This window comes from Melanerpes formicivorus, unplaced genomic scaffold (assembly GCF_026170545.1).
Source record: "Melanerpes formicivorus ecotype bairdi unplaced genomic scaffold, bMelFor1.0.p_v2 SCAF_2, whole genome shotgun sequence".
Taxonomy (NCBI): Eukaryota; Metazoa; Chordata; class Aves; order Piciformes; family Picidae; genus Melanerpes; species Melanerpes formicivorus.
In genome coordinates this window covers 42,220,869-42,242,644 of record NW_027142354.1, presented here as the reverse complement: position 1 = coordinate 42,242,644, position 21,776 = coordinate 42,220,869, and the positions used below count along the sequence as shown (strand labels likewise).

At 49.6% G+C, this 21,776-nt stretch overlaps 1 protein-coding gene across 3 annotated transcripts in view; it reads right to left on the bottom strand.

Moving 5' to 3' along the window:
• Positions 1–853: 853 nt before the first annotated feature.
• FNIP1 (folliculin interacting protein 1) overlaps positions 854–21,776 on the bottom strand; it is an 89,583-nt gene continuing 68,660 nt past the window's right edge. For all 3 annotated transcript variants that reach the window (XM_068158234.1, XM_068158253.1, XM_068158244.1), the window contains 7 exons: positions 16,852–16,998; positions 14,444–14,613; positions 11,097–12,516; positions 10,255–10,423; positions 6,878–7,075; positions 6,084–6,199; positions 854–3,993 (listed from right to left, as the gene is read on the bottom strand). In XM_068158234.1, coding sequence (XP_068014335.1) covers positions 3,915–3,993; positions 6,084–6,199; positions 6,878–7,075; positions 10,255–10,423; positions 11,097–12,516; positions 14,444–14,613; positions 16,852–16,998 — 2,299 coding nt within the window. In that variant the 3' untranslated portion in view covers positions 854–3,914. The remainder of the gene's footprint in view (positions 3,994–6,083; positions 6,200–6,877; positions 7,076–10,254; positions 10,424–11,096; positions 12,517–14,443; positions 14,614–16,851; positions 16,999–21,776) is intronic.

Here is a 21,776-nt window from a genome sequence, read left to right as displayed (position 1 = left end):
CTGCAGCACCAGCCAAGGCTGCAAGAGGATCTGCCAGCTCCAGATTCCACTGCAGCCTACTCGATACCTCCACCTGCTGTGGGCTCACAGGCTCTGCCTCTGGAATCCACCACGGCACAGACACACCAGGCCAGGCAATAAACCCCTGCACGGTCCTTAAAAGGCAACTGAACCTCTGCCAATTGCTTTTGCATCGCCTCAGCCGCTCAGAGCACTCAGCCAGTAGAGACAGAACCTCAGAATTGTTTTGGTTGGAAGAGACCCTTGAGATCATCAAGTCCAATTATTAACTAAATAATACCAAGCCTGCTGCTAAAGTATGTCCCTCAGCACCCCATCTACACAGCTTGAAACCCTTGCAGGAATGGGGACTCCACTACTGCACTGGGCAGCCTGGGCCAGGCCTTGACAACCTTTTTGGAGAAAAAATTGTTCCTCATATCTAACCTCAACCTCCCTTGGTGCAACTTGAGGCAGTCTTCCCCTATCCTGTTGCTTGCTTCTTAGGAAAAGAGAACAGACCCCACCTGGCTCCAACCTCCTTTCAGGGAGTTGTAGAGGGCAATGAGGTCTCCCTTGAGCTTTCTCCCTTCAGCCTTCTCCAGACTAAACAACTCCAGATTCCTCAGCTGCTCCTCACCAGCCCTGTTCTCCAGACCCTTCACCAGCTTTGTTACCCTTCTCTGAACATGCTCCAGCACCTCAGTGCTCTTCTTGGCAGTGAGGGGCCCAAAACTGAACCAAATACTCAAGGCGCAGCCTCACCAGTCCTGAACAGAGGAGGAGAACTTGAAATGGTTGCAGTTGATAAACCAAACCAAGCATAAAGACCCGACACTAAAGGTACCAGAAGTAAATTGACAGCCTGTATTTATTGCACAAATTTCCCCTAAAATTGGGAATGGTTATTATAATACAAGTGCACATCTTGGGAAATATATACAAAACCAGAAGAGAGAACAAGTATGTACATTTTACCCAGCATTTTACAAGTACCACCATCTAAATAATTTAGAGAAAGCAAAACAAAACAAAACAGAACTGTCATAAAACAGCCAGAACAAACTGAGAGAGAAAAGATAGGCGAGGTGTAAAAATCCTTTCCTTTGAATGTTGGTTGTTCTTAGCAGCCCAGTGCTTGCCAATTGCAATGAAAGGAGATCTATTTTCTTGGTGTGTGCCTAGTGCACTTCAGTTTCCAGCCCGCAAATTAAGACGTTAATGGCGATCGGTAAGGGTGGAGAAATCAAAGATTAGGTTTCTAGTCGAGGAAAACAATCGTGGTATCCTTCACCAGGCCTGGAGAACATCCCTTTTCGCATCATTGAAGCACACAGACAGACGTACCACATGGTTCTGTACCCAAAAAAAACCAGGGAGCTGGCAGCAAAGGTTCCTCCTGTCGGGGGTCTGAGTGCAATCTGACGATGGAGAAGCTGCATCAGTGGTCGCTTCACCTGGCACTGGCTGAACACACTATGGAGACAGGGTCTGCTTGGCAGGGGACAGCAGAGAAGGATGGCACCAAACAGCCATCTGTATCTCCTCACCTTAATACTAATTCCAAGCTGTTCAAGGACCTCTCTTGGGCCCTCGGGAGTCAAATCTGTTTCAAAGCAGTACCCAGAACTCACCTAGCAGTGGTTACCTGGAGGAGGTCAGAGCATTTTTCTACACAGATCGCTACAGGCACAGGCCTGGCTGGTGGCAGAATGAGGGTGCAGCACTGCCCAGCTCTTTGTGCATGTGCTATGGATGAACCCACAAAAGAGACTTCCCCAGAGAAGGGTAGAAGAGTGTCCTTGGGGTTCCAGCATCTCTGACATCACCAGGTCACAACTGCAAATCCAGTACAACGTTCAGAATTGGAGCAGTTTACTACCCAACATATCATAGCCAAGAGTTAAGAAGTCATCTTCTGAGCTCTATTCCAGGTTTCACTGTGTTTGAACAGCTGGGCCCTCCTGTTCTGTGCTGATCTCAAAAGCCAGGTATAATCTAACTGGGGGGTGAAGAAAGAGTTTTGGAAGAACAGGCAAGAAAGGCTTCCTTAAAGGATATATTAAACAAGGGTCTCCATTGCAGCAGTCAACACTCAGAGACAAGAGAGTTGCCGATGGCAGTGCCTCTACCAGCCTTGGGTTCACTTACTAACACAGTCCTGGGAGGAAAGGGGTGGGTTTACCATGTAGATTCTCCCTGGAACAGAGTCTGGAGTTATGAGAGGTCAGACATTACTGGAAAACTACCCTGGGCGAAATCCTGGCCCCAGGGAGGGAGGGGGTCTGTTGTTGGTAGCAAGGGGGCAGGGATCTCTCCTATTGTTTTGAAGCTTATCAAATTGTTAAAATAGATCTGTGTTTAAAATAACTCCACAAACAATGGCAGGCGTGTGGGACTGGTGAGAGGACGATTAGGGAGAGAAGTATTTATAGAACTGCTTAGAGAGTGGAGCCACCGAGCAAGCACAGATCTCCTCCTCCTCTGGAGGGCTCAGGAATCTCAACCTACAGATCATCACTGAGGAAAACAGAACCTGAAACTCAGCCACAGGAACTGGCTGCTAGGACAGAGGCTGTGGAGGAAAGCCTGTGGTGAAGTGTCCAGTTAAACTGAGGTAGTAGAGCCTTTGAAAACGTGATCCACCTCCCACTGCCTGCGTTCATCACTGACACCAGCCCGGGTCCGTCAGCTACGGGGACAGCTGCTGTGTGTACAGTGACAGAAGAGGGATGGCTGAGTAAAGGGGAAGGGAATAAACAAACATTTTCTGCTGGTAATTACACAAGTGAGTAGAAAAGGGCTTAGAGTCATCTGTGACATGGGGGAGAGTTGTCCAAAAATAATTCTGCTGTTCCTACCCCATGGTGCAATCAAGCCTGGGGTCATGCAGAATGGGTTTACGAAAGATATCACTGAGTCACCTGAGCGAGTAAGGGCAACAGCCTGGCCACTTTCTCCCCAACACTTTGGTACAGTTACTTGTAGCTCGTGCTCTCCACAGCTGGCTGCCTGCTGTCCAGAAGGAACAGACACCATGGTGCCATAAAGAAGGGAAGAGGTAATCGTCACGGCGCTCTGGGCATCCCGCGGGGAAACCTCAGCCAATGTTCTCCAGATTTCACTTCTCACCATCGGGATTAGCTTGTGGAAGAAAAGCATCATGTAGTATAAAGCAACATGGAAACGCTAGGAACATTTAATACTGGTTACAACATCCGGCCAAGAAGGAGAATCTCCACTGCTAGCTTGTCTGCTGGCCTCTCCCTCCCTCCTCCCTGTCCCCTCCCCATGCCCCCTTGCTTCCCTCTCCCCAGGAGAACGATCATAAATAAATTTCAGAGCTGTCATTAAGAAGCTTTGTACAAAACAACCCAACCCCCCTCCCCCCCAACCCCAGCCCTGCTCTTCCTCTGGCAAGTATCCAGACTCTGACTAGGACATGAAAAAAGTAGAAGTTGTTTACAAATCATCGCAGTGCGCGAATGACGGATCTGAGCGGGGTCCCAACCAGTGGAAGCCAGTCTGAAGCCAGCTGCTTCACTCTTGGGTGAGGTTCAGAGCTGGTGAGCATAAGGGATGTCTCAAAGCAGTTCTCCCTGAGCTCCCCAGTACGAATGACAGTCAGCCACTGTGGCAGAAAGTGGTAAAATAACCTCAGATCCTTCCTTTCCTGTGGCTGAAATCTCGGGCTTGCTCCTTGTTCTTTGTTCCTTTCTTAATCCTGTTTTATAAAGGACCAAGCGGGAGAGGACGTCTCCAAGTGTCTGCAGGACGTGCAGTCACATACAGAGGTGCTGCAGCTCAGCGAGCAGTCTGGTTTAGTTGCTTCCAAGAGAAAGAAGCCAGAACAAGTTGTCTTCCACTTTGTTTCCAGAGGGGAGAAAAAGTCAACGTCTGTGGCCTCTGGCACTTTAAAGAAGTATCTGAGCAACATACGGAGAGTGAGTGCTTGCTACAGCTGCCAGTAAGGGGAGGTCGCTGGATTCAATCCTAGAAGGAAGCACAAGAGTCACATTTAACCCAACCCAAACCCTAGCTGGGCTGAGCATGTGCCTGAGGAGCCACATTGCCAGCTGGAGCACAAGAGCTTTGCCCTGAGTGCACAGAGCTGTGAGGGGCAGGGTGGTCCTCAGGCATCAGAGAATGCTTTGGGTTGGAAGCGACCTATAAAGCTCATCTAGTCCAACTCCTGTGCAGGGACATCTGCAACCAGAGGAATTTGCTCAGAGCCCCAAACAGCTTCACCTGGAATGGTTCCAGGAATGAGGCATCTCCCACCTCTCTGGGCAACCTGGGCCAGAGTCTCACCACTCTCAGTGGAAAGAATGTCTTCCTTCTTTCCAATCTGAATTTCCCCCTTTTATATTAAACCATCACCCTTTGTCTTCTCACAACAGGCCCTGCTGAAAAGTCCATCCCCAGCTTTCTGATTGCCCCCTCAAAGGCCACCAGAAGGTCTGCCTGGGGCCTTCTCTTCTTCAGGCTGAACCACCACAGCCCTCTCAGCCCATCCTCACAGCAGAGGGCTTCCAGCCTTCTGCTCTGTAAGTAACACAGCAGCTGACTGTGCTACTCTCCTCACTCCCAGCTGGGCTACACGCTCCAGCCACCAGATTGTTTCCAACATCCCCTCCAGCAGTGCCTGCTCATGCTGAGGAGCAACAGCTCTGCCCTGTCAGCACTGCCTCAGCTCCTACCTGCCTGGCTGGGGTTTTTCTCATACAGCCAAAAAACTAGTGGGAGGGCAGATGGAGGGAGGGAAACCAGCAGATTCCTTCCTTCCCTCCAAGAAATGGGAGCAGTGCTTGAGGGACAAAGCAGGAGTACAGGAGTATGCTGAACTGCATAAGCCAGTGTAAGCTTGTATATATGTGAGCTTGTACATAAACAGGTATAAGCTGGAGCCCAGGAAGTTCCACCTCAACAGGAGGAGAAACAGCATTGCTGTAAGGGTGCTGGATCCCTGGAGCAGGCTGCCCAGAGAGATTTGGACACTCCTTCTCTAGAGACTTCCAAGACCCACCTGGATGCATTCCTGCATGACCTGCCCTAGGTGATCCTGCTCTGGCAGGGAGGTTGAAAACTCAATGATCTCCAGAGGTCCCTTCCAATCCCTACCATTCTGGGATTCTACCAACTACTTCTGCAGCAAGCAAGGAAGTCCTTGCACTATGCTGCAGCTGCTCCCCCATCCCTAGCTCCACATGTGCTCTGTGTTCATTCCAGCTCACCCAGTACTCTTCTGCAGCAGATATGCAGAGCCTTCCTATAAACACCCCTGAAATAGCTTCCCTGCCTGTGCCCCACACCCACAGGGAGGTGTCCTGTGCCTTATGTGACACTGAGGGTGTTTGCTGACACCTAGGGAAAGTCAGCCTGGAGGAATCAGGTGCCACACGTTGCACAGTGATGACTGACCAGCTAAGGAGGGAGTCAGATGAGCTCTGGAGTGCTGAGCTCACCTTCCTGCCCAAAGGGAAGAAAGAAAGGCTCAGAGAATGGTAGGGGTTGGAAGGGACCTCTGGAGATCCTCCAGTCCAACCCCCCCTGCCAAGGCAGGTTCACCTAGAGAAGGTCTCACAGGAACCTATCCAGGTGGGTTTTGAATGTCTCCAGATACTCCAGCACCGCTCTGGGCAGCCTGCTCCAGTGCTCCATTACCCTTGAATTAAAGAAGTTCCTTCTCACATTCAGATGGAACTTCTTATGCTCAAGTCTGTGCCCATTACCCCTTGTCCTGTCACTGGGCACCACTGAAAAATGTCTGGTCCCATCCTCTTGACACCCACCCTTTAAGTATTGATCAGCTTTGATGCTTATCAGATTGCTCTTTTCCAGACTGAGTAGCCCAAATTCTCTCAGCCTTGCCTTGTAAGAGAGATGTTCCAGTCCCCTCAGAATCTTTGTAGCCCCCAGGCAATGGCTAAGGAGGAGCCTGTGCAGCTCTGGGTGTTTTCTGCCATGCTGTGGTTCCAGTCCCAATTAGGAACAATTTTCTTGGGCTTAGAACAAGCCCAGGTGGGGGATGTGGCTCTAAGGGACCCAGAGCAGTGCTACCCAGAGGAAGGGTGTGACCATACCCCAGCACCACGCCCAGCTCCTTGACATGAACTCGCATCTGGCCCTTGAGATACTCAGACAGCATCTTGCTTTTGAAGTAGAGCTCCTGCAGTCGGTCCTCCAGGTGCATAACACACTAGAAAGCAAGAGGGAGTTGTGTCAGGGAGAAGGCAGCATGACAGCCAGACCCCACCCAGCCACAGCAACACAGCACAGACCCCACAACCCCAAACATCTACTGCCTGCTCCCTGCCCATGGTAGGTGAATAACCAGCAAGAGACTTGGGGCAACACTCTTACTTCTGAGCAGAAGCCATTGATTGTTCTCTACAACTCCCTGAAAGGCAGCTGGAAAGGAGGTGGGGGTTGGTCTCTTCTCCCAAGGACCAAGTGATAGAAAACAGCTCAGTCTGCACCAGGACAGGTTTAGGTTGGACACTGGAAAAAAATTCTTCCCTGAAAAGGTTCCCAAAGACTGAAACAGATTTCCCAAGGAGTTGGTTGAATCTCCATCCCCGAAGTGTTTAAAAGAGGCAGAAATAGTGGTGCTGAGGGACGTGGTAGGGTTAGAGAATGCCTGGATTTGAGGATCTTAAAGGTATTTTGCAACCCAAACAATTCTGTGATCAAATCAAAACCAAGAAGCCTCTGTCTTGGTGTCAGAGCAGCATTTAAATGGAGAGCTCCAAGAGAGGACGTGCTGGCTATGGAAATTATGGCTGTGGATAAATAACCAAGGCAGAACCTTACACCCCCTGTAACCTACAGAGTGAAAGGGTGCTCTAAACAACATCACCCTGGCAGCCATACTCACAAAGTTTGGAGATAAATTATGCTTGTAAAGCTGAAGAGTGGAATGAAGCAGGTTGGAGACAAGACTGGAGACCAACACTTCTTTCCCCAGTTTATTATCAATCATCCTTCTCTGGCTGCTGGCCACTTGCACTGTCCATTTGTCTGTGTCTGCAATAATGCAGACAGCTTCTGCGATGGGTTCATCCAGCACAGGATGCTAGCAACAGATAAAATGCAGAGGAGAACCTTGAGAATGCCAAGTGACAATGGTCTGGTCACAAAATGTCCTGGATAGCAGGGTCAGTGTCCAGTCACTGCTCTGTCTAAAACATGACTATCTGGTTCTGGCTCCCAGTTCAAGAGATTGGGATATACCAGAGAGTGTTCAGCAGAGGCTATTAGGATGATGAAGGGAATGAACATCTGTCTGTGAAGGAAGGCTGAGAGGGCTGGGGCTGTTTAGCCTGAAGAGCAGCAACCTGAGAGGGGCTCTCATTCATGTTTGTAGGTATCTGACATCTTTGCAGCGGTGTCCTGTGATAGGACAAGGGGCAATGGATACAAACTGGAACCCAGGAAGTTCCACTTCAACATGAGAAACTTCTTTGGTGTGGAGCTGAAGCAGCTTGCAGGGAGTTGCCTTCTCTAGGGACTTTCAAGACCCATCTGGATGTGTTCCTGTGTGACCTGCCCTAGCTGATCTTGCTCTGGCAGGGGCACTGGACTCGATGATCTCCAGAGGTCCCTCCCAACTCCTACCATTCTATGATTTTATGATTCTGTCTGTGCTGACGTTGCAGCCAGCTGTGAAATTCAGCTTCCCTGGGAGCAAGGCACAGCCCTGGAAGGACAATCACCACACTCCATTTTCTTCCAGTTCAGAAAGTGACAATTCTGGCTGACACTTCTAGCTTTTGATATTTGATGCAGCATTCTGACGTGGCTAAAGTATATTTTAAAGGCCTAAACCTGAAAGTAGCCAAAATCCTGTTCCACAGGGCTGTGTTAGCCAGGTGGGTTTCATGCCCAGTTTGTCACTGGTTTCCCTCTACAGAAGGACCAGCAGAGGGAGTCAGGAACCAAGCCTGCACCCAGCTCCTCCCTCCTTTCCAAGCAGCGCGTCACCTCCCGAAAAGCCATGGAGGCTTTAAAAAGGGCATATTCAGAACCCCACTGTCCTTCCTCAAGACATTTTTTGCTGGCTGGACTGCTAGGAAGCATCTTCTTCCAAAAAGTCCCCCAGGGACTCCAACAGAACTGGGATGCAGGGACTGGCTGGAAAGTAGCCCTGAAGAGAGAGACTTGGGGGTGCTGGTGGACAAAAAGCTCAACATGAGCTCTCAGTGTGCACTTGCAGCCTGCAAAGCCAATCAGATCCTGGGCTGCATCAGGAGAAGTGTGGCTAGCAGGTCGAGGGAGGTGATCCTCCCCCTCTACTCAGCCCTGGTGAGACCCCACCTGGAGTACTGTGTCCAGTTCTGGAGCCCCTATTACAAGAGGGATGTGGAGGTGCTGGAACGTGTCCAGAGAAGGGCCACAAGGATGATCAGAGGGCTGGAGCACCTCTCCTATGAGGACAGACTGAAGGAGTTGGGGCTGTTCAGTCTGCAGAAGAGAAGGCTCCGAGGTGACCTAATTGTCGCCTTCCAGTATCTGAAAGGGGCCTACAGGAAGGCTGGGGAAGGACTTCTCAGGATCTCAGGTAGTGATAGGACTAGGGGGAATGGAATGAAGCTGGAGGTGGGGAGATTCAGGCTAGATGTGAGGAGGAGGTTCTTCACCATGAGAGTGGTGAGACCCTGGAATGCGTTGTCCAGGGAGGTGGTCGAGGCCCTGTCCCTGGGGGTGTTTAAGAGCAGGCTGGATGAGGCTCTGTCCAGCCTGATCTAGTGTGGGGTGTCCCTGCCCATGGCAGGGGGGTTGGAACTAGATGATCCTTGTGGCTCCTTCCAACCCTGAATGAAACTATGAAACTATGAAACTGTAATTTTCCTTGAAGATATGCACAGAAAATCAGTCTCAGGCCTTTCACATCCTCCCCATCTTTGACTTGTGCAACTGAGATTTAATTGTGCTGAAGGACACACACCACTATTAGGTTGCATTTCAGATAAATCTGTTTCACAGCAGCAGCTGCCTTGCATTGCTGCCTCTCTTGCCTGAAGTTCACCTACACTTCCCAAATGACTTCAAAAGGAAGCCTAAACTGCAACAGGTTAAATCAGTGCAAGGATGGAAGTTCCCTGCAAGGAAAGGGGACAATCACGGGGAAAACTGTGGTAGGAAGGGTGCTGTGCCATCTGCCAGGCACTGGAACAGGCTGCCCAGGGAGGTGGTGGAGTCACCATCCCTGGAGGTGTTCAAAAAATGTGTGGCCATGGCACTTGGGGACATGGTTTAGTGGGCATGCTGGTGTTAGGCTGTTGGCTGAATTCAATGGTTGTAGAGGTCTTCTCCAACTGAAACAATTCTATGGTTCTATGATCTGGCCAAGGTGTGCTGCTGCTCATTACCTCAGAAGCTGTGGAAGGAAGGGACATGCTGGGGCTCATGGGAGCGGACTGCCTGCTCACCCCTCTCTGTGTAGGTCTTTCCCCATTCCCTTGGGAGTATAAACTAGAGGGAAGCAGAATGAGGCTTTTCAAGTGGCAGCCTGCTTCCCACTCTTCCTGGTGACTATAAGCAGGGGAGGAAATCCCACGCTCTCCAGTCATGCCCCAGTTGAGGTGTGGAAAAGCTGCTGTAGAAAAGAGACGATTTCTGGCACACACTACAAGTGGAAGTCCCCTTAAGGACAATTATCTCTGTATTGGTTTCTCCTCTTCAGATAAAGCCAGCACTATCAGCAGCACTTTGACTGCAGTCCAGAGCAACGTCCCCAAACTGCTGAACATTCCTGATGGCTCCACCACAGAGCACAGCTTCTGCCCTACAGGAGCAGCAGGTTGGCTGGACATGCATAGGAAGAGCAAAGACAGCTTCTGCCAAACCCTGCAGCAAGATTCCATGGCCAGGATGAGATGCAGAGTGACCTCAGGGTTTGGTCTTGTTTAACATCAGCCCATCTGTGGGCACACAATCATCAGCAGCCTGCTGTGTCTGCAGGAGATGATGATTCCTTCAGGGCTTGGCACAGCAATGGGCCTGCCCAAGGGCATGAGCCTCTCAGCTGCTTCAGCAGGAGCCTAAACCTTTGAGCTGCACCTCTGCAGTGAAATCCCCATGAACTTCAGTCACATTAACTGAGAGAGGAGCACAAAATTGGTGACCTGGGACTAGAGGAACCTGAAGAGAGCTGTGACAGTAAATATTTCCACTTCCAGCAGGTTTGTCTGTTCCAAAACATTTGCCATTCCCTACTGTGACAAATACATTTACCAAATATAGCTTCATTACCTGCACAGCATGAGACAGATCTGACACCAAGCAGTGCCTCAGCTTCTCGTCGCTGCCTATGCCTTGCAGAACAAAGTCAGGGACGTAAGATGAACAGTAGCCACCTAGCAAGGACCTTCCAAAATTGGCAATACTGGGCTGGACAGAGTTCACTTCAACTAATTTTGACCTGCAAGAAAGGGATATTGAAGAGATGGACAGCAGTAAACACCAAGTTCAGCTTATAGTGCGGTTACACTTGGTTCCAGTGAGGCTGAGACCTCACTGCTCTCTACCTCTGAAAGGAGGTTGGAGTGAGGCTGGTGTTGGCCTCTTTACTAAATGAACTAATGACAGGACAAGAGGTAATGGCCTCAAGCTGTGCCAGGGGAGGTTTAGGTTGGATATTAGGAACAATTTCTTTCCTGCAAGAGTGGTCAGGCACTGGAACAGGCTGCCCAGGGATGTGGTGGAGTCACTATCCCTGGAGGCATTCAAGAAACAAGTAGATGCAGCACTTCAGGACACGGACTAGTGGTCATGTAGGTGTTGGGTAGAATGTTGGACTTGATGCTCTTAGAGGTCTTTTCCAACCTTAAATATTCTATTCCTTGATTCTAAACCTCCTTCCAAGTGCTTTTCAAACCATAAGGCTTACAGTGAGGATGGTGAGATTCTGAACAGGTTGCCCAGAAAGGTTGTGGATGTCCCCTCCCTGGAGGTGTTTAAGGCCAGGTTGGATGAGGATTTGAATGACCTGGGCTAGTGGGATGTGTCCTGTCCCTGCTGATGGCAGGGGGGGTTGGAGCTAGATGGTCTTCAAGGTTCTTTCCAACCCAATCCATTCTATGAATAACACTTACCCGGGAAAAGGAATCTCATATTCTTCTGCCCAGTCTTCTTGCTCTCCTCCATAGTAGTTACCACTCGGTCTAGTTAGATCATGCCCTGTGTCCTCACTCTCACTGTCACCCAGGGCACTGTCTGAACTCTCATTTCTTGGAATGTCCCAGTCAATTCCCGGGGCCACCTTTTTCTCTAGGTTTTCTTTGTCCCCATGGGGGACGCGAATAGAGATTTTCTCTCTTTGGTCCTGCTCGTTGAAGCAGTTTTTGTAGGTCTCCTGTCGAACAGAGTCCATGAATCTACAAAACTGGCTGGGTGCTTTGCCAGCCTTCGTACATAGCTTTGTAGAAAACTCTAAACTACTGGTGTGAGCGAGGAGGTGTGGAGCTGCTTGCCCTGGAATATCATCAATAGTCCGGGTTTCGACTGCACTCTCGTCGGTAAAATACTCATCAAACAGACTCATGCTCTCCGCATTGTAGGGGTTTGGATTCCAGCTCTGGTGCTCACTAGCAGCTTGGGGAAAGGGTTCGGCTGTCCCACAGTCTCTATTTTGGTCCTCAACAGTTTGTTTGGCTTCACAGTTCTGCTCAGCAGACACTCCTTCCTGCGGCGCTGGCGGGCTGTGGTGCCTAGCCATTTGTTCCACTACTGCCTGGCTTCGGAGCTCGATGTCTGAGTCGGGTGACATGGAGTCCCCGATGAGGAAAGTCACCTTTGTCTGAGCTTCTGCAGCACTGCAAGGAAAGGCATCACAGAAGAGCTTATCTGGTGGCTTCTTCTCCACGGCAATCCCAGGAGACCTCACTCCACTGCCCGCCTGGCTGCCCGCCTCCAGCGGCTCCTCACTCCTCCAGGTGCCGGCTGCCGGCTCCAAGCCTGCTTCCGCCACCACACATTTTTCTGGGGAAGCTGCCCCTGTGCACACCACACTCTCTGCTGTGCTGTCCAGGCAGGCTCTGGGCTGCTTCACCTCATCTTCCTGGCAGTCATCAGGAACAATAGTCCTGTTCTCATCTGAAGAAGATTCCAGCTCTACCTTAGGAGTGTTCTGTGTGTCCTCTCTCTCTTGCTGTGCAACTCCTTCTATGTTCTGTGCAAGGGAAATGGGACACTTGCAGTATCTACAGCTACAGTTTGATGTTCTCATCTCTTCAGCCTCGGTTGGCAGCAGGTTGCCCCTGTTCTTGTGCATGGTGACGAGCACATACTCAGATTCCTCCACCTCTCCTTTCTCCAGCGTGGTCGTTATAACAGTTCCAGGCATGACGATGGCTTCGTCTTCGCCGTTCTCTAGGAGATGTGTCTCTTGAAGTTCAGAGCATCTGATGAAGTAAGTAAGGAAGTAAAGCAACCTCTGTACCAGGTCATGCCTCTTGCCAACCACAACTGTTTTTGCCAGTCTCACGGGTGATCCAATGGCCCCGTAGAGATCACCTGGAGGAAGAAATGAAAGAGTTATTTTGCAGGTTTACAAGAAATGATTTTCCTGGTGGTCACTTTTCAAAGGCCAGGACTACCACAGAAAGCCCCTAAGGCAGAATAGTGAGGACAGCTATGCTAGGATTTTGTTTTCCACACAGAGAATCCCAAAGATGCTGTTGGTATCGTGTGGAAGGTCAAGGTTCTTGTCATACGCTGCTCAGGGAGACATCTGATCTCACTCCCTAGGGAGTGTTCACACCACCTATCTGCAGTGCCTAGCTCAGGAGGCTCCTCTCCTGGGTTCCTTATATAGCCATGGCAAAGAGAAGGCATCTCCTCTGAATTACCCTGGAGAGTCTGGAAACTGGGCTGAACTTTAACCTACCAAAAGAAAAGCTGGAAGGAGAAATAAACCTTGCCAAGAACAAGGACAAAAAATGACAGTGGTGGCTGTACAGCTGAAGCCAACCACCTCCTCTCCCTCCCCTGGAGCTCCAGTATGGGTTGGATGCCTTGTTCTGACTCTGCTCCAGGTTCGCCTGGGGAGGTGCCTGTACAGGTGTTATTCTGGAGGCACTGGAGCACTGTGTGAGTGGAAGGATGGAAGGACAAGGGATACAACCACATGGAGTCCATGAGTTTGTTGTTTGCCAGCAAACTGGGAAGGCCATGCCTGCCTATACCAGAAGAGGGTGACCTCACCAACTTTCCCTTCCCTAGCCAGATTCCATGAGAGTTTGTGCAGACCAGGACAGTCTGAAAGTAGGAAGCTCATCTACTCTTCTCTACTCAGCAATTAGAATTACAGAATGGTTTGGGTTGGAAGGGATCTTAAAAGGTCATCTAAGTCCAACCTTCCTGCAGTCAGGCAGGGACATCTTCAACTAGATCAGGTTGCTCAGAGCCTTGTCCAGCCTGACTCGAAATGAAGAGAGTGTGATCAGCTACTCACTTGACTAGGCTCTGAGACCTTACCCAGGGGGTTACCTATTCATAGAATGTGTTTGGTAGGAAGAGACCTTCAAGATCATCTAGTTCTAACCCCCTGCCATGGCAGTGACACCATCCACTAGACCAAGTTGTTCATGGCCCCATCCAACCTGGCTTTGGACACTTCCAGGTTTGGAGCCTACACAACTTTTCAGAGCAACCTGTTCCAGTGCCTCCCCACCCTCCTGGGGAAGATGAGCATACTCATGATGCCCTCTACTGTGCCTGTTGCATTGAGAGTGTCTTGGTTTTTATCAAAAGATGGATTTCCTTCAGAAGCAGGATTATCAACAGCAGCATCCCAACAAATACAAGCTGATTTTCTTTGTAGAGGGAGGAGCCAAGCAGGACTGTAATCCTCATCATCAGGGCAGGTGAACTTAGGAGACTACAGACCTTAAGAGGCTGAAGAGGGCTTCCCATTTTGGCTGCCATTTTAAAATTGATAATTTACTGAGAAATTGGAGCACATGTCAAAAAATACAGTGACCATCTCTAAGCCTGAAATCCAGCCTTTTGTCTCATTTTGCATTAACCCCCCCGGCCATTAACTTGGGAGGGAATTAACAAGTGTCCTTAATCATTGCTCTCTACAGCTCCCTGAAAGGTGGTTGGAGTGAGGCTGGGATTGGTCTCCTCTCCCTAGTATCAGGTGATAGAAAGAGAGGAAATGGCCTGAAATTGTGCCAGGGGAGGTTTAGTTTGAAGATTAGGAACAATTTCTTTACTGCAAGAGTGGTCAGGCATTGGAGCAGGCTGCCCAGGGAGGTGGTGGCGTCACCATCCCTGGAGGTGTTCAAGAGGAAATGTGTGGCCACAGCACTTGGGGACAGGGTTTGATGGCTGTGGTGGTGTTAGGGTGAAGGTCAGACTCGACGATCTTGGAGGTCTTTTCCAACCCAAATGATTCCCTGGTTCTGTAAAACCCCAAGTGGTGTTTGCCACGTACCAAGCTGTGCCCAGAGTGGGTTGTAGGGATGAGTTTTGGCCAGCATGTCCACGCTCTGGGAAGAATGCTTCTCCAGGAAGATCCTTATAGGTGGTTGCCCATTTGGCATGACAGTGGGGACCCAGGCCAAGTGATTAGTCAGGACTGCAGTTAGGAGAGCTGGTAAAAACCTGCAAGCAAAACATTCCACATCTTTATTTTATTCCAAGTACATACTCAGGATGTTGAATTGACAGCACTGCTATGGATCAAGGATGGCACATACAACCCAATGAAGCCAGCAGAGCTCAGCCCTTTGCTTGGTTCTTTGGGAAGAGAAGGGAAGGCTCTACCCTCCTTTCCACCCCTGCAGTGTTCTTTGTTAGGACACACTTTTAAAGTAAAATGAAACCTTTTAAACCTTGGGGCCCCTCAGTTCCTCTCTTTGGCAATAATTAGGAGGCTTCTTATTTTGCAAGCTGAGTGTTGTAAAACATCTCAAACCCAACTCATTTAGTTGGCTGTAAAGAAACAGCAGCAATGTGTGGCCTCTCTGTTCCAGGAAGGAGACTCCAAACACTTTAAGATCTGTGATTATTGAGGAGAAGGAAGGCTGTTGCCACCAAACCTGCCACCAGCTTTCCTTCTCCTCAATAATCACAGCCACCAGGTGCTGTGTGTGTTCTTCCATCAAGCACATATGGCTGCTCCTTATCAAAAACAACCCCTCCCCAGAGCTCTGTAGCTCCACCATCAAGGCTGTGTCCTTGTACCACCAGCACAGCTTGCACTAGCTAAGCAAAGCAAGGTGAAAAGGCCTTCTGAAGCACAGAGCTATAATTTACTGTCACGATGGAGCATGGTTGGTGCTCCATGGAGGCAGGGCTGGCAGGAGGAGCGTGCAGCAGTGCAGCCCAGGAGCCTCCCACGTGCCGACAGATGGTGCTGGCGGCCACGCAGCAGCTCCAGTGCTGGGGAGGCGGCCAGTCAAACACCACCAAGCCTGTCTGAATAGTTTACAACCATCAGGAACCCCTCAATGTAGTTGTTTCCTCACTGCAGACTGCCAAAGGAGGAAAAAGGAGATCTAAAACTGGATTGCAAAGGATATGTGGCTTGATATTCCTCCTGCTTCCATCAGTGCAAATCTTACCCTATTGAAAATAAAGCAAACGAACCCCCAGGAGAGACCATTTAAATGTAAGCAGGATGCAGAGGGCTCAGAATGCCAGGGACCAAAGAGGCTAATCCCAGGGGGAAAAAAACTTCTACTGCAACAGGAACTGCCTGTAATATCTGAAGCCCTCACAACTCCCTCCATTTCCTCACTGAATCACACAGAATGCACTGGGCTGGGAGGGACCCTCCTCAAAAGCCATCTTGTCCAACCCCACTGCAGTGAGCAGGGACACCTCCAACCAGATCAAGGGCTCAGGGCCACACCTTGAATGTCACCAGGAATGGGACCTCAACCACATCTGTGGGCAACCTGTTCTCCCCTCACACTGAAGCAGGAGAAGGTGTATCACACTAACCAGATTGGACAGGGTCTTAAGCAGCCTGGTCTAGTGGGAGGTGTCCCGGCCAATGGCAGGGGGGTTGGAACTAGATGATTTTTAAGGCCCCTTCCAACCCAAACCATTCTATGAACCTATGACCACCAAGTGTCACTTTCCCATCTATGGGACAAGAAGATGGCAAAGCTGGCAGATGGTGAGCAGCAGCCCCTTCCCCACCCTGCAGAAAGCAGCTTCTCTGGAGCTACTAGCTGATCCTTCCATGCCATTCCCACTCAGACTCCACAGGTTTGTGCTCATTTTAGGGCTTTGAGGGAGTCAAAGGCTTTAAAATCCTCCCTTACTCGTGCCCTGAAGGAAAGAGGATGAAGTGTTGACACCACAAAGTAAATTTATCAGATTCTCCTGAGTTTATCAGGAACTTTCTCAATTTTTAACAACCCCTCATGGCTCTGTCCCCAGGGCAGAAGTGTGACTCCTAAGGAAGCAGTTTCTTTAGTGGCATTTCAGAGAAGTCAGGTTCCAGAGGAATTTGTGGTCAGACAGTGGTACAGACACAGCTCTCAGTGAATGTCTACCCTTGCTCATCACATGACAGCTATTTGGAAAGGTAGATTAATGCCTCCCAGAAGGTATCTTCAGCCCCTTCCAGACATACACACCCATCACATGTTTGAAATGTTCAGCCTTTACCAAGGGTTGGAGGACTATGAGGAAAGAGGCATTCAATGAGAGACTTTCCCGGTACTTTGTGTGTGTTTAAGAAGGTAGGTATTTAGGGCTGGCCTTTTGATTCTTTGATTACCTGGATTTAAGAAAACAAACAAACAACAACAAACCAAACCACAGACTGAAAGTTTGGTTTGAAATATATCAAGGCATCTGGGAGTTAAAAACTGAAATCCACCATACTGGTTTTTGGAAGCGTTTTCCATCAAGAAAGTGAATTCCTTCATGAAACGATGGCAAAGTTGATTCTTCTCTGGTGTTCCTGACATCATTGTAAGCCAGACAGGCTCCCCAATCCGTGGCATCGTGTAGAGGTTGCAAATTGTTGTTCTAGAAAGCAAAACCAAACAAAACAATCCACCAGATTAAACAAAAAAAAAGTCCCAAAAGAGAGAGATTCCAACCCAAAGAACTGACTGCCATGTGTAGTTCCTGCTCTCATTTCCATCAAGAAATGCTCTCATTTCTCTCAGCCATGTACTGAAGTTCTTTACTGTGAGGGTGGTGGAACACTGCAACAGGTTGTCCAGGGAGGTGGTAGATGCTCCATCCCTGGAGACATTCAAGGGCAGGCTTGATGAGGCTCTGAGCAACATGGTGACTGCAGAGCAGGTGACTAGATGAGCTGTAAAAGTCTCAAACAACCATTCCATGATTCTATGATTGTATCCAAATCACACTGCTCATTAAAGAGTCTGAATTCTGAAAGGTCTCTTGCAACCTCAACAGTTCCATGAATTCACCTTGGAGAGCTGAGCCTCACAGGTTTGTCATGGATCTACCTAAACTGGTCCCACTCAGCAACAGCCACTGTCCAAAGTTAGGAGCTGCCCTGCTCCAAATGAAGTGAATTTTGGTGGTGGTGATCTCTCTGCTTTCTCTTCATTCCATTTAAAACAGGCAACTCCTCCATAGTTCTGCCTCCTTATGACCAGGGCAGGTTTAGATGTATCTGACTCAGAAAAAACACTTCAACATCCCTGTGCTTTAAAACATTGGTGGATCTCCAAGCCAAATCCACCCCAGTGTGGACCTGTAGAGCAGGGGACTAGCTTCCTCCTTTAGCTTTACATAGACTGTAACCACCAGTAGAGTGGAACCACCCCGTGGTTCCAAGGATTATAAACCTGCCCACATCATTTTGGCTCTACAGGGAATTAAAAGTCTGGTTCTGCAGTAAAAACAAACAAACAAACAACCCACCCAGGTTAAAACACCTTGATTACTGTTATATTCTAACCTAAACAATAGCTTTAAGGACTGTGCCTCTGTTCTGGCACTAAGGGAACCTGTATTTGCATCAGAGGAAAAATGCAAGCCTGAAAAAAAAACCCAACACAAAACAACAAAGGAAGTGACTGAGCAACTCAGGTTTCTCCCCACCTCAGGCACTACTCTTCCTGTGTAAGATGCATTTTTGATTTATATAATCCCTGATTTATAAAGATCTTCTCTGGATATTTTGCTCTAAGAGCTTTTAGACACTGGCAGAAGTAAAGCAAAAGCTGTGCTGATCAGACAGGCAAACAAATCTGCTCTGGTTTGGAGTCTGAACCCCCTCAGCAGCAGGGCAGCATGGGATGGTGCTGGTACCAGGGGCACTCAGGGGAGGAAGAGGTTATCCCCTGGTTATTGGGCAGAGAAAGCAGCTGGATGGAACAAGACCCCCAGAGCAGCTCCCCGAAGGGCAGCCAAGGTGGCTGAAGTCAGCAGGACTGCTCAAGAAGAAAGGAGGTGAGGGGGGCAGTGGCACTTGCTGTCTCAGTTTTCATTACACAAAATCCATCCTGTGTGTTCAAAAGTCACTATCAGTCACAGGTTTCATTCTCAGACAACATGGTGGCAAAGCCAGAAAACAGTCAGTGGGCTGCAGAGGGGGAAATTTTCCTGTGCAGTGTGCTCTGGGTGACCCTGCTCTAGCAGCAGGTTGGACTGGATGATCCCCAGAGGTCCTTTCCAACCCCCATCATGCTGGGATTCTGTGAAAGCCAAGTCACCTTTATGCTTACCAGACCCACAGCACCCAGAGGACTTGCTGCTTGCTGGGTCACTTCAGAGCAGCCCCAGAGCTGCTCTGTTACCCTCTGCTGCTGGTCCTCTCTTGGCAGGAAAGCACAGCTTGGTTGCAGACCCAGGCACAGGAGTCCTGCTAGGTTACAGGCGAGTGGCACATGGAGCTTGTGGGGGGAACCAGAGGTTTTAGGGGTCTAGAATTCCGAGTTTCAGCAACAGGAGTAAAGACTAGAAGTGGGATAATTAGAGGAAAGCTTTTGGCTCACAGCCCATTAACTGGAGTGGATGTTAGAGGCCCCAGAAAGGAGAACCCCCAACTCCTGGGACTTCAAAGCTCAAAACAAGTATTGAAACTTGCACCCTGCAGACACAGCTGACATTAGAAGCTGAAGATAAACTGCACCAGTGAAGGTAAAATGCAACTTATTCCTCCTTCTTACACAAACTAACCCCAGCTGAGCCTCTCACAGCTTGGCTAGTTTGGAAGGGAAAAAAAAAAGAGAAAAAGAAAAGCTCCTCTGCAGTAAGGCCAACATATTAAACTATTTGTTTTCGTTGAAAAGATAGACCCAGTCTTGTGATTCGTTATTTACTATTCTGGTAACCCTGGGCTGCATCTGCAACTGATAGTGTTTCCTCAGAGAGAGATCAGATTGCCCTGGCTGCCGGCCAGCAGGCATGTGACTGCAGTGCAGGGAACCCTCCATGCCAGCGCAGGCAGCAATGGCACACAAACCAAGGGCAAGGATTAACTGCTTGCCAGCTCTGCAAACACGGCAGGGAAACGCTCCCCTGCCATTTATTAAACAAAAACAAAACTCAACAGCCACCTCCCCCCCACTCAAACCTACAAACAAGCTCTCAATAAACAGAAATTCCCAGAAGGCTGCAGAGTTTTTCAGTGGGTTTTTAAAATAGTCATTAAAAACCCCCAGTTGTCCCCTCTCAGCCATCTGCAGACCCCTGCCCTCTGCCTGCTCCCCATGCTCACACCAGCACCACACAGCAGTGTGCAAGGGAAAGTTCAGCTAACGAGAGACTCCATTTCTTCAGGAGTTAGTACATTTAAAATGGTTTCTTCTTAGAAATGCTCCTCAGAGGCTGAATTCCAGCACCTCAGCACCAGCGATGGGTGCAGCAGGGGCTGGGGCTGCTCCTCAGGAAACACCTTTGCAGCCAACAGTGGCTTGAAACCAAGCAAAACCCAGTTCAGCTGAACAAAAATGGAGACCTGAGCAAAAGCCCTCATGCAAACCCCCTGGGGTTTGTTTGTTCTGCAGGCACAGGTGGCACTGAGGAGAGCAGCACGGCTGGCTGCAGACACACCGGTGCCAGGGCAGCGCCCTTGGCATGGCACAGTCAGTGTTGTGCTGCTCCCCGCTTCTCCTGCGCCCAACACACCCACGAACTCGCCTGCCCTTTGGCCTGGGTTTTAGTCCCAGGCTGTGCTGTCCCAAGCTGTGCTTTCCTCAGCAGCAAAGGGTAGCACGGAGCAGCTCTGAGGCTGCTCTGAACTGACCTGGTGCTACATAAACACAAGGAGCCAGACAGCTCCTCCTGGATGTGAGCATTCCTCCTCAGGGAAGCACCTGGGGATCTTCTCAATGCTCAGCAGGGAGCTGAAGGGGGAGGGGCAAGAAGATGGGGCCAGACTCTTTTTAGTGGTGCCCTGTGACAGGACAAGGGGCGGCAGGCACAAACGGGTAGCTATGAGGTTCCATCTGAACAGGAGGAGAATTTTGTTTGGTGTGAGGGTGCTGGAGCCCTGGAGCAGGCTGCCCAGAGAGGTTGTGGAGTCTCCTCCTCTGGAGACATTCTAAACCCACCTGGACATTACAGTCCTGACAACTTGCTGTGGGTGACTACTTTAGCAGGGGTCTGGAGTAGATGATCTCCAGAGGTCCCTTCCAAACCTCACCAGGCTGCAATACAGAGATTCCAACCCTTGGCACTGTGCTGCTCTGTTCCTGAAGGGTTGAAATGTAACAGCCAAGCTCAGCATTTCTTTGGAGACCGATCCAAAACAGAACACAGATCAGTGGGCTGTAAAAATTTTGCTCCTTATTCATAGAATGGTTTGGGTTGGAAGGGACCTTAAAGATCATCTAGTTCCACCTCCCCTGCCATGGGCAGAGACACCTTCCATAGCCCAGGTTGCTGAAGGCCTCACCCAACCTGGCTTTGAACACCACCAGGGAGGGGACATCCACAACCTCCCTAGGAAACTTGTTCCAGTGTCTCAGCCACCCTCACTGTAAAGAATTTCTTCCTAATATCTAGATGGTTTTTCCCTCAAAAAAGGAAAAATAACAAGGCAGTAATAGCTGCAGTAACTTCAGGGAGCCCACACAGCTCCTGTGCCCATGCTGGCACCGCTGGGCAGGACTCTCTCACTGCTCAGTTCACAGCAGCCTAAGCTGCTTAAAAATCACTGGCACAAAATAGGATCAAATCTGGCTGCCAAAACCAGAGAGAGGTGTTTCCCTGGGCCTTGCACTCAGTGTTTCCTTGCCAGCCTGTGCGTTTGCCACACAGGTATTAGTCAGACACAGCATCAGTATTACTGCTGCGTTGTGCTGCGCTGGCCGCGGGGGCTGGGGGAGCAGAAGCAGTGATGCAAGTACCGTGGCTTATTTCACAAGTCATGTGTCTGCACAGCTGACATGCAAAGAGAGGTTTAAGCCTCTAAGTCAAGTGTTAATGGTTAAATCCACCAGTGCTTTAGAAAATGAAAAAGTGCTGTGAGGTAAAGAATGATGCAAGGGCAGGCCTGGAGCTAGGCACCAGATCGATGGCAGATTTATCAATAGCATCAGGGACAGGACAAGAGGTAATGGCCACAAACCCATCAAAACATGAGGAGCAACTTCTTTAATTTAAGGCTGATGGAGCACTGGAGCAGGCTGCCCAGAGAGGTGCTGGAGTCTCCATCTCTGGAGATGTTCAAAACCCACCTGGATGTGTTCCTGCGTGGCCTTCTGTAAGTGAACCTGCCTTGGCAGGGAGGTTGAACTTGATGATGTCCAGAGGTCCCTTCCAACCCCTATCCTTCTGTGATTCTGTGATCAATTTGCAGAAGAAGCCTTCAGAGAAGG